The sequence below is a fragment of the Cyanistes caeruleus genome, chromosome 1, assembly GCF_971803275.1.
Source record: "Cyanistes caeruleus chromosome 1, bCyaCae1.hap1.1, whole genome shotgun sequence".
In the NCBI taxonomy this organism is placed as follows: Eukaryota; Metazoa; Chordata; class Aves; order Passeriformes; family Paridae; genus Cyanistes; species Cyanistes caeruleus.
Window position 1 is genome coordinate 65,329,816 of NC_141701.1, and position 12,444 is coordinate 65,342,259.

Genomic DNA, 12,444 nt, shown 5'->3' on the forward strand with positions numbered 1-12,444 from the left:
TGATCCTCCTTTAAGTATCTCATTGTGCCTTGGGAGATCTTCTTTTCCTGCAGTTAGATGCCATGCTTTTGAATTGCTGAAATTACTGAAATGTTAGCAAGGACAGCAAATAACCTCATATCTGATGTGTCATTATCATTATTTTCATAGTAATGCAGGGCTTTGCACCATGCAATGCTTTTCATTCAAATATCTGGTGCATTTGAGAACAGTGATTGTTGTAATTAATAGGCCTCTGAAATAGTATGGTTCTCTTTTCTCATTGGTGGCTGAACTGGAAAATGCATTTATTTAAGGTAGAGCAAAGGAAAATCAGTTTTTAAGGAAACATTCTACAGTCCAGATATTTTCAACAGAACAGCAGGGGGTTTTATTGACACCAACTTAAAAATTTCCCCTTGTCCAATATAAAAATCAGTATGTTAAAAGTGAGTACTCCACTCTCCTATTTTGTAAGGCTTTATGTTCTAGTAAATGTAAAGCAAGTAAAACATTATTACATAAAAAAAACCCCAAAACAATTTAATAATTGCATCTCCCAAATCTTTGGATGTGAGGGAGGTTATGTTGCTGTATGAATAAATTATCAGATCTGGACAGGTAAATTTATCTGCTGGGATATGGCAGCTGAGGGCTACATCTGTGGGCAAGATCCAGAACTCACCCATCCAAAGCTAAGTATTAGCAGGCAGGATGATTTATGTGTTTGTTACACATTCTAGCAGTGTATTTCTCTACCAGGTTCTACTCTGTGTTAACTCATTCTTTAGGAGCTCAAAGGCATCTCACCTCAGGCTTTTGGCAGATGTAGCCCCTCAGGTTTCTGTCTTACAAAAGAGGATAGTGCACACAGGGTATTTCTCTGTCACTGAATTTCTCAGCAGAGCATATTACTGTTGATCCAGTAAATTAACTTGAAACAACATGCAATAATGACAGCATTTCATAGCTCCTCCTTTAAGTGAGTGTGATGACTATCATATGATTCACTGTTGGCAAGAATATGTATGTTTTCTCTGTTTCTCCCAGCAGTGGTCTGCTTTTTCCTAATCAAGAAGCTGTGAATTTTTTTGTCCCTGTAACATTTTACAGTTGTGGGAAGAGTCTCTACTGCCAGATAAAGCCACAGAGTTCACAGTCCTGCACTCCCTGCCCAGTTCTTGGTGTGTTCTGGGAAGATTATATGCACAATAAAATGCCCTTGAAGTCGGGAAAAGGTAGCAGCAGCAGGCAGAGATTATGCAGTTCACTGTAATAACTCTGCAGGGTGTAATCTCTGTGTCTGAAAGCCCCATTTTTCATCAGAAATGTGAGAAGGGCGAGTTTCTACATTTTGTCTTTCTCTTGAAACAGAGCTGAAGTGGCAGATGCAGCTTTTGTGGTTGCTTGGCAGGGGTGTGTGTGTATGATTGCTGTTATCAGTACTTTCTGAGTCATTATTTGCAATTATTGAAAAAAACAGGGAAATTTCCTTAAAAGATGTTAAATCCATGTCTGGCCATCAAAGGCTAAATTTTGGATTTAAGAACATTCACCAGAAAAAAAAAAAAAGAGTTGGGTAATTCCAAACTGGCATTACTACTAAAATCTGTATACCATCAGTATATCATCACCTTGGAAACTCCTTAGGCATTACTCACTGAAAAAAACACTGGGACTTTAGATGCCAAATCAGAGAAGGAAAATACTAAGGACCAGTATTGAAGCAGTTTTGAGAGCTCCTGAAGACAAGATGCATTCAAACATGTGTTTTCTTAAATAATTCTGAATGTTTTAAGGTGCATTAAAAAAAAATCCTGCTAAATGATTTTCAATAACAAAAATTGGTAAATGAAGTTCTTCACAGTGAACAATCTGCCCAGATTTATTTTAGTCTCATTTTAAGATACATCAGGATGACAATACAGTAAATATAAATAAGACCGTCTCATGCATCAGATAAGCTCATTTACATGGATGAGTTATAAAATTCCTTCCTGTGTGAAATGTGATGTAGCATGAATTAGTATTAATTTTACAGCATTTGTTTTATAATTGCCTGATTTTTTAAAAAATGAAATCATGACAGTTGTCGTTTTTGCATTAGGGTATAGGAGGTGAATCCAGCTTATTAACCACAAGGCTGAAAAATGCATCATTTATGCCAATGGAGAAACTTGTCAACTAATGAGAGAAAAGCAAAAATGGAAAAATGAGACTATGCACTTTAATATTTTAAATTGAACAGTTACTAACACCATTACAGCATCACAGATGATCCAACAGGGTCACTGTGCTAGAGGGCTGGGATCTTACAGTGCTGCAGTGATTCCTCAGCATTAACTTTGGAACACTGACCACAGGGATGTACCTGTGTCCACCAAGCACTGACACAGTTGTAGCCACTGGTACCCAAAAAGTGCCAGCAGTAGGATAGGCCTGATAGGTCCAGATCATGCCCTCTACATGTCACATACCAGTGAGATGAAGGAATAGCAGAGGGAGCCAAGAACACCTAAGCTTAGGGCCTATTTTTCTCATTGATGTTTAGGATTACAAATGAAACAGAAAGACACAAATTCAGGGTCTGAGGCCATGTCTGGATAGATCTCTGCTTTACAGCATCTCTCTTACTTGGGAATAAGTCTCAATCTTACCTCTCATGAATTCTTCAAAGACTGATAACTGTTCTGTGTTACCACATTTCTGTATCTTTATTTAATTACACAATGCAAAAGACAACATACTGCCTTCATATTTAGTCTGTAACTCATCTTTTTTTTTTTTTTTTTCTTTATTGCAATCCCTTTTACCTACTATTTTTTTTAAACCTGCTCTAAATGTAATTCACTCAGTTTCAGGATCATTGAACTGAACAATGGCAGTAAATGTAATCAGGAAATAGAGGATAATAGAATTTTGTTTTTAAGTAATTTCATTTGCTTATTTATTTATTTATTTTACACTTTATAATGACTTGTATATTTTGACTGTAATCTACCAAAGCAAAATACTTTTTTTTGAAACCTACAAAAAGAGACAAGAATATGAATATTGGGTTTCCAGGGTCCTCAGTTTAAAGATCAAAGACATCCTGAAGTCTAAAAATCTGTTATCAATTTAACATGATCTTCAGTGTTTCTTTTTTTCCTACTTTACATATTTTTGATTAACTATTATCTAATTCTTTGGAAAATATTGTCACGAGATGACAAATCTTTTTCTTGCATATTTCTAAATTCTCCACTGCTGGAAAACAAAACCACAAAACCACACCAGTCTCTTCCTGTGACATTTCCAGATCACACCCACAACTGTAGCACTCAGCTGCTAGAGATCAAGATCTCACATAAGAATGCAGGCATTCAGATCAGGTCTTTGGTGTCTGTGAGGGTTGCATGGTCAGGGGCAAAGTGGATATTCTATTCTTTTCTTTATTACTTAATATCCCAAAGACCTATTCTAAGTATTTCTACTATTTATGCAGGATGGATTCACAGGTAATGACACTTAACAACAAGTGGGAGCAATGATAAAACAAACTTTCTGAATATTTTCTGTAGAACATACTAAAATATACATAAAAACAAATGAAGGGAAACTCACAAAGGCTAGGCAGAATAAAGTGCTGTTAACAAAGCGAATAATTCATGGTAGGAGATGCAAGACTTCCTCACTGTTGGAACATACCAGTGTAACCATGCTGTAGAGTCTTTGTGACAGTACATTACTTGTAATTGTCAAGGAGCCAGAGCAGACATTAAATAACAAGATTGTGAGGAAGTATGAATTACATATATCATACTATGGAGCTCATGATGAAATAGTGTTATTTGTCCACTTACTCAAGCTATTCTTCTTGAATAGCATGGCATTAGCTTCTGTTTACTAGCCTGTTATAATTAATGACTTAAGAATGTTCTTAATTACATGGACATGGTAAATGCCTCCTTATTCTTAAAGCAATATTTTTTTTCTAAACATATCCGTGTTGTGAGATCATCTATAGATTTGATTACTCTAACATGTGTTACATCTTAATAAATATTTTGCTTTTTTTCAGACAAACTTCGGCATATACCTCATGAACCAGCCCTTGCTCTCATCCTTTTCAGATGTTTTATCAGTTGGGTCTCAAGTACTTCCAGTGCTGAAGGAGAATACAGAAATTCAGCCTCCGACATCCAGTGAAGAAAAACGTTCAGGATAGAGTCTCTGGTGGAGATGAAATTTTTATGCAACTACAGGGAGAAGTCAGTAGTCAGTTACTCAAAAGAAAGAATAAGCTTCCACTCATTTACTTCTGATAATTTTCTGTTTGCTGTAAATGTTATCAGATGGCAAAACTGTTGATAATTACAGCTCACCTACATGTTTTTGCTTGTGATTATGTTGCAGCAGCCATAACTCTATTTTGCACAATTGCTTCAGGATGCAACAGGTTTGATCAAGTCTTACTGGTAGATGACTCCCAAAACAAGCCCAGTGTTGTTGTCAGAAAGCCACATCTCAATGAAGGAAAGTAAACACAATCATACACTACTTCCTTCTACTGCTTCATCAAAACCCTAATTAGGAGTGAGGATGCAAGACATATTTTAGAAACAATGTGGGTGGGAAGAGAACAGTGGGAGAGTGGCATGAGAGTAGCAGTGCATTCAGCTTTTCCAAAAGAAAACTGAAGGTGATGTGTAGACAGTCTGAAAGCAATGGAAAAGAGGGAATTATTGGGAAATCAGTATCTCCTTTTTCAGAAGTAGTGTGTGAGAATGCCAACAAGGCACAAAGATGATGAGGATTCAGGATGCCGTTTGCAAAACACATTGCCTGTGAAGGAATGCCATCCATTTGTTCTCAACTTCTTTCTCTTCCTTTTGTCACTTTTCTGTGTGATTTATTTTACGTGATGTCTTCCTTGGGATTTTCTGTGTAATAATGTCCCTGCCTATGGAAGGGGAGTTGGAGCTAAATGATCTTCAAGGTCCCTTCCAACCCAAGCCATTCCATGATTCTGTGAGTTCCACACTCTTGTTCCCTTATGTATTTGTGGATGCTGACACATCATTTCTAATTAGAGATTTTTCAAGCAATACAGTCATTTTCTATACAAACTTTGCTCCTCCTCAGCAACATCTAATGGCCACTTAAGGGAACTCAAGAGTTTGAATGCTTCTCCATCGCAAACAGGTCAAAGTATTCTTTTTTCTTACTCTTTGTTCATTTCATAATGCCCTTCTTAAACAGCTGTTTGAAGCTCCTAAACAAGACTCATGCTTTATGATTTATGAGAGCAAATGTCTGAAACCTTAGTCTGAAGTATCAATTATTGGGAAAATTACGAAAAATAAATATAGGAAGACATGGAGCAAAAATGAAAACCCACATGGAAAGTCTGTGTAAATCAAGACTGAATACATTGAGGCCAGGTGTTTTATGACCCTCAACATGTGTCTAGCTAGCCATGGGATGATTTCATGCTTCTAGGAAGTCCTTCTGGAAGACAAAATTCTCCTAGACTGGCTGCTCTATTGACATCTGGGAAGTGAAATTTTGACCCTGCTAAAAGCACAATAAAAACTCTCACCCAATATGATTTAGATCTTCCTTGGGGCAATGTTGGCTCCAGCTGTGTGTGAAAGTGCTTCTGGCTGAAGCAGTCCTTGAGTTGTTTGAGCATATCCCCGGAGGGAGGCAGGCGGCTTTGTGAAAGAGTTGGTCCAACAGCCATTCTGAAAGGAGAGCGACTACCACAGAGCAGCATAGAATGGGAAAAAGGAAGCTCATCACCCAGTGCACAAATCAGAATTAAAAAATGCTCTTTCTTCTTTCTCTCTTTCTGTTTTTTTTTTTTTCTTTTTAAATGCCTAATGGTTTCCTTTTTCTTTTGTTCTTTTGAAGAACTGGTTTTACTCACTTCAGTTGGAACAGTCTCTCAGCAGAGCTTTGTAATGGAAATGAGAAGAAACATTATCTGTTTCTTACAATCTGCCATAAAATACATGGAAAGAGAGAGGTTTTTCATATGTATGTAAACTGAGAATCTGTTTTCAGAGTTGTACCTTCCACTTCAGAGCCCGAGGTCTGCTCCTTGATGCCTACTTTGAAAAGCAGGGGGTTTATCTCTCTAACAGTCAGTTATCTGAGGTTGTAATGAGCAGGCTTTTTTGGAACCTTGAAAAGCAGTTTCCTGGTATCTAAATCTCTTAACTGCTTCACTCTTTGCCTTTCTGTTATGCAGAGCATTGCTTTGTTGGGTAGAAAGCCAGCATAGTTCTGACAGATTAAATATGAAGAGACCTGTTGTATGCTGACCTTCAGTGATCTCTGGTGCTCTGCTCTGTCCTCTTCACCTCACCACTGTGGCATTTGTTTAACGTGGCACAGAATTTAGAAGAGGAAATTGAAAGCAACCTCAGAAAGCTCTGTTTCACTCATTATTGCATTTAGTACAAAATAAGTCACTTTGGTACACAGTGGGTTGACAAATACTGTTTGTGAGTATCCATAATGCAATGTATGATAACTATGGATGAGAGGATTTGAACTTTAAAAATGTCATGCTTGGTCATTTTGACCTATTATTTACAGTCAATTACACATTCTCTCTACTGTGGCTTAGCAATATTAGATCAAGAATAGTTTTGCCATTTTACAGGGGAAAAAGAAAGATTTTCTTTGATGTATGAACATACTCATTAGTATAGTCTGCATTTCCCAGAAGGAACATCCTTGTGGTGCAGTGGTAGGAAATGTCACTACACTTCAGATTGATGGAAGATACATAAGGAATCTTTCAGCTAAATAAAGGATAACATTTCCCTTCTAGTAAGTGGGGTGTTCCTGCCAGTACTGATATGTCTTTCCATCGATGGAGACAAATTCTTCTAGGTTCCAAAACTGTGGAAAATCTTGAAGTATGAAGAGTCACTTTAAAATGGCATGAAATGTAAGTTTTCAGAAAGAACATCCCTCCCATAATGTGAAAAAATAATTCAAAGGAAGGAGAAATTTAGCATACTGTAACCCCAAGGACTGCAGATACAAAAGGGGCACAAACACTTTGAAACACTATATAAAAAGTATATTTTCTGTAAGGGTTAATTTCTTAACTTTTCAAGTATATAGAAAATAAGACTATTTCATATGGATATGGGCTCTTTGATCTAAATACTCTGACTACTGCAAAATGAAACCTTTGGAATAATTTCAGATATATGTTTGCCTTATATGGATAATGAATGTACTTAATACAGCATAATATAATATTAATATAGCACCAGAGTGCTATATGTAGAAAGTCCTCTATATATTTGAAAACCAAATCCTTATTTACTTGCAATGAATTATTCAGATACATTCCATTCTCTGTGAGACTTAGTTCCTTCTCAAATCTCAAGGTAAAAATGGTGATTGTTACAAGCTCTAATAATAGCCAGGAGGCTGAAATCACAAAACAGAAATCAGCATTTTTAGGAGAAGTTTCTGAGCTCTGTGTTTTCTGATATGACTAAGACATTTCAGATTATGATTTAGCTACTTTCAGTGGTATCCTTCAAAGCATAATAAAAATTTTAGGTCATCTTTCTGTCAAAATTACACCCAAATCAAAATGAAGGACTGCATTAAAAGTGTGATTATTCTTCATAAATTGTAGAGATTATGCTATGCAAATGTTCTTTCATCTGGTTTTTAACTTCCTTGGAAATTAAATCAATAAAATAGATATTGTGTTTGATGTGTCTGCTGGTGATGGTTGCATTCCTGACCTTCGAGCTCATGAGGTGCTCAGTTCTGCTTGGAGGCATTGCTGGGCACACGGATGAGTATGTGGCTCAGGACTGAAAGGATGTCACATCACTGCTGGGATTCACAGGTGAGGTGTTCCTTCCAGCTGTGTAGCCACATGCCAGTCACCTGCACACTCAGGCCCTGCACAAAATGTGCTCATAATCACTGGTTTCCTTTAAAATATGTACAGTCAGTCCTGTTGAATCCGTCTCTGTTATCCAGAGGTCGGAGCTTTCTCCAAGGGTGAGATGGTGAGAGATGGTTTATTTCCCTCTCCTTTGCCTGGAGGAATCCAGCACTGTTTTTCCTCACAGTCTAACCTGTTGGTAGGGGAGACTGAGCAGGAGTTGGTGTGTGTAGGAATCTCAGGGAAGGCTTGTCCCTGCCTTCTCATGAGGTTTACATGGAAATGATCTGTGACTCCCAGGGCCAGCAAGAGACAGACATGAATGAGCACAGTGAGGCAGGATCCACACATGACTTCGAGCTACTTATTCATGCATTTTTTGATTCACTGAGTGTGGGAGGGGAAGAAGAGCAGGACTCTGTAACCCCGCAGGTAGGTCACTCCCATGGAGGTGAAATGTGGGTACATCCCTGTCTCTCCATTATACACCTACCATGAGGCAACTGCTTGGGGAAAACATAGGCATAGCCGCCAGAGAGGGGAGGAAAAGGCAGAATGCTCCTTTCCACTGGGCATTTTGAGACAGTAGGTTTGCAGAGGCAGCCTTGTCTTCTTCCTCTGGCTGCCAGTGTTTAAGGAAAAGGTGGAACTTCATCAAGAATAGAGAAGAACCTCCCAAGTGTGTTTTGGAATAGGCCATTAGGGGAAATATGAGTTTGAGTCATCAAAAGATGAAATCAAAATGTAGCTACATTATTGGCTTCTTGGTAGGTGTGCTGGTGGCAAGGCCAGAGCGAGCTGGAAAAAATGTGGGAGAGAAAGAAAAGTGGCTTTTCCTATAGTCAGAGTTTAAGAGAAAGTTGTGATGCACATGCTTTCATCATCCAGTTTGTGACATTTTTTTTCCACAAAATACAGGATGTAGGTATCCTCGGGGCCATAAATCTCATAGTGAGAACTCAAAGTCATTGACAGAGAGGTGCCTCTTAAGGAAGGCACCATTTAAGAAGCTTCTCTTCCCTCCTTTTTGTGCCAGCCAGTTGCTTTACTGGTCACTTGGTGAGGTGGTGGTTGTAGATTTTTTACAGAGGGAAAGAAATTAGGCAGTTTTCCTGCAAGAGGAGTGAAGTGACTCACTCAGGATTCTGGACAAGAAGAGACGTTAGGGAAGTTTGAGATGGGGCATCTTTGGGCATCACTGCCATGGGCAAAGTACATCAGAAACCTCCCTAATAATCCTAGAAATATATGCTACAAAAAAGTCTTTTTTTTTTTTTTTGCTGATGCTGTGAAGTCTTCCTGTAAAGGTAATACTCAAGAATTGTGCTTTTGGGGAACAGATCATTGCAAGGGCAGGATGGGGAAAGAGGACAAACAAAAGAAAAATAGATGTTGTAACATTTGCCACCCAGAATTTCTGAGCGGTTTCTTAAAAACCCGCAAGGTAAGACAAAATTTGAGAAATCAGGGAATTTGATTTAGTACAGCAGTTTCATGGCAAATTTAAAAGGATATAAAATGTAAAGCCCCTATGAGCCCTTGCATGGCTTATACATAGCCTATAATTAGGTACTTTTCTCTGTTAAACTAAATTTCTTCTGTGAGCCAGTCTATTCCAAACTTGCAACCAAAACTTCTCAACACACTTTAAATCTGGAACTCAACATCAGCTTCTCTTAGATAACCAGTATATTCCATATTTGAGCCCCACTCATGCTTTTTGCTGGCTTTCAGAGGTAAGTGTCCCATGTGGATTAAAGCACTCTGGCCAGGATTGCTAATGCAGAGACAATTCCTCAGTCCAGAAGTGAAATCAGCTTTTGGTTTCTAAAAGGGCTGTTTTCCATGAAGCTGTGTTGTAAAAGCCAGCAGTGATCTAATATCAAATCTGTTGTTTCCTGGTACTTATGACAGATGAATCAGATAAAGCTGTTGAAAAGTTTGTGAATTATTATTTCCAGAAGCTACAGAAAACTAGAAGACTAGAGAAGGCTTTTCCTTACAAATGGAGAAGAGCCTCTGTAGTAGCCATCATTCATGGATAAATTCCTGTGAGTCATGTATTAAGTATTTGCCATTTCAGTGGTTTAGCCAAATGCTTTCAATTATTTCTTATCCTTGGAGCCTTTGCATTTTCTGTCAAAGTTTCTCCCAGCAAACCCTTTAATAATAAAATTAAATTAATTTTTTTCTTTGGTCAAATGTTTGTTTTTATTCTGCTTTAAGGAATAAGAGGAAGTAGTCTCAAGTTGTGTGACAGGAGGTTTGTGTTGGATATTAGGAAAAATTTCTTCATGAAAAGGGTTGTCAAGAATTGGAATAGGCTATCCAGGGAAGTGGCTGAGTCACCATCCCTGGAGGTATTTAAAAGACAGGCAGATGTTATTCTCAGGGACGTGGTGTAGTGGTGGACTTGGCTGTGCTGGATTAACAGTTGGACTCCATGATCTTAAGGGTGTTTTCAAGCTCAAATGGCTCTATGATTGTAAGAATGTAAGTTTTCTGTGTTTGACTCGCTATCCAAAGCTCAATGTAGTGATTTAATACACTTGAAAAGAGAAGGTTCTTGTCTGGGTTGCTTCATCTGTCAGCCAGAACTTTAAAAAAAGCTCCAGTGTTCCTGAGAAATGTCTGGTCAGTTAGAAAATAGGACAAAGAGAGAGAGTGAGAGAGAGCACAGCAGCCCAGGGACAATGTTGGAATGCTGCCACTGCTGCCCTGTGCTGAAGCACAGGAGTTGTATATTGTGGCCAGAAATAAATTTTTGGAACAATTGAAACCCAACAGTCACTACCAATTCAGCTTACCAGCCTCAGAGGACTTACATTAACTACTTGTGCGTGTTTTCTTCTGAGGGAAGGACTTTGTCAAAATCTTATACTATTTTATGTCTCCTTCTGGTATCATGGAGTCACTTGGTATTCATTTAGTCTCATTTGCTGTTCCCCTGGCACAGCATGGCAATTTGGAGCTATTTATTGCAAAGTGAAGACTATGTCAAGGAAGAGAAAATCTGAGGTTTCATTGAGTGGGTAATGTGAAACAATTGGTTAAATCAGTCAAGCAAACCTGAGAGATGTATGGAGCAGGGACCTGCATGAAACATTGGGAAAAATGTAAGTGGATTCCTACCAGCCATTTTTGTTAAGTGCAAAGACAATACAAACCATCAGTCATGTATTTAAGAAGCTATATGTGATCTAAATGAGATTGTCACATATTGCAATTAGCATATTTATCTGCATATATATTAAATCAATATTCTGCTTCAAATAAGAATTTTTTTGGATTGGGAGGGTCATTATAACCAGTGTTGTATTTCTTCTGATTGCATCTATCATCCCCAAAATAGTGATGGGAAAAATATTTGTTTAAATTATAATTTCCATCTAGTAAGAGGAATTGAACCTTGAAAACACCTGAACAAGACACAGCTTTCTGAATTGAGAGACTACAAGTTAGCTGAATGATGATACTACACAACCAGCCATTTGGAAAAATGGCCATGACACTTGTCAAAGAGAAGAAAATTGGGAGTGATTCAGCACTTAGGAGGAGAAGCATACAGTCAGGCATCACGTTACGGCTCAAAAGGAACTCTTGCTGAAAGAGAAATCCCTTAACATGCACACATATCTCTCTCAGAAACTGCCCAAATTAGAACATTTACTTTAAGTAGATGTTTTTATTTTTCTAAAGTCTCTGGTGATAAGCTTTATGCCAGAAGGAACAGGTAGAGATTAAGAGGCAAAGCGGTACCAGATGAAATGTTCCAGAACACAATAATGGAATGGGTTTTTTTTAATGAAAATGCCATACTTTGACTTTCCCTACCCTCTCTTGGTAGGGAAAAAATTAAGTTTAAAAATAGTATGAAAAGAAGTATAAAAGTGAATAATGGAACTAAACAAAACCATCTAAGCCTTATAGAATGCATTAATATAAATAAAAGCAATTTTTTTTGGTTTTGAACATCCAAACCACAGTTCATCTTACCAGTTCCTGTTATTACAGCCCCCTAACTACCAGATCATGGACAGAAGTCACTGAAATAGTGATGTTATCAACTTATGCTTTACAAAAATATTCATGCTGGATGTGGGCATGGAGATAAAGTTGCTAACCAATGTAGTTATGGGACAAAGCAAACCTTAAAGTCATACATGAAGGCCTCATGAAGAGATGCACTCTTTCTCAGAAGGAGGAAACTTCTGACCTGAATACTGCAATGAAAAGCTGAAAAGCTTTGTTGCTATAGCAAGACTTACTGGTTCAGAAACATCATGATTTTTGACCTCATGATGCTGGCATTAATGTGACATATGCTCACCCTTTCTTAACCTGGATTTTCCTTGGAAGAAATAACTGCAGCTGGCAGGAAGAGGATGTCTGAACATGAATGGCAGAAGAGATGAAGCCTCTTAAGATCCTGTAAGTAGAAAAAGACCCCTTGCTGCCCTTAGGGCAATAGGAGCCATGAGCCCAGTAATCCATCTGGAAATGCAGCTACAGATTCATGAATGGACTTGAAAATGGGGAAATGTTGCCTT

At 38.0% G+C, this 12,444-nt stretch overlaps 1 protein-coding gene across 1 annotated transcript in view; it reads left to right on the top strand.

The window, feature by feature from the left end:
* The window catches only part of MOCOS (molybdenum cofactor sulfurase), a 210,868-nt gene extending 203,154 nt beyond the window's left edge, over positions 1 to 7,714 (top strand). Inside the window, exon 15 of the mRNA XM_086896591.1 lies at positions 4,043 to 7,714. Coding sequence (XP_086752717.1) covers positions 4,043 to 4,189 — 147 coding nt within the window. The 3' untranslated portion in view covers positions 4,190 to 7,714. The remainder of the gene's footprint in view (positions 1 to 4,042) is intronic.
* The last annotated feature ends 4,730 nt before the right edge of the window (positions 7,715 to 12,444 follow it).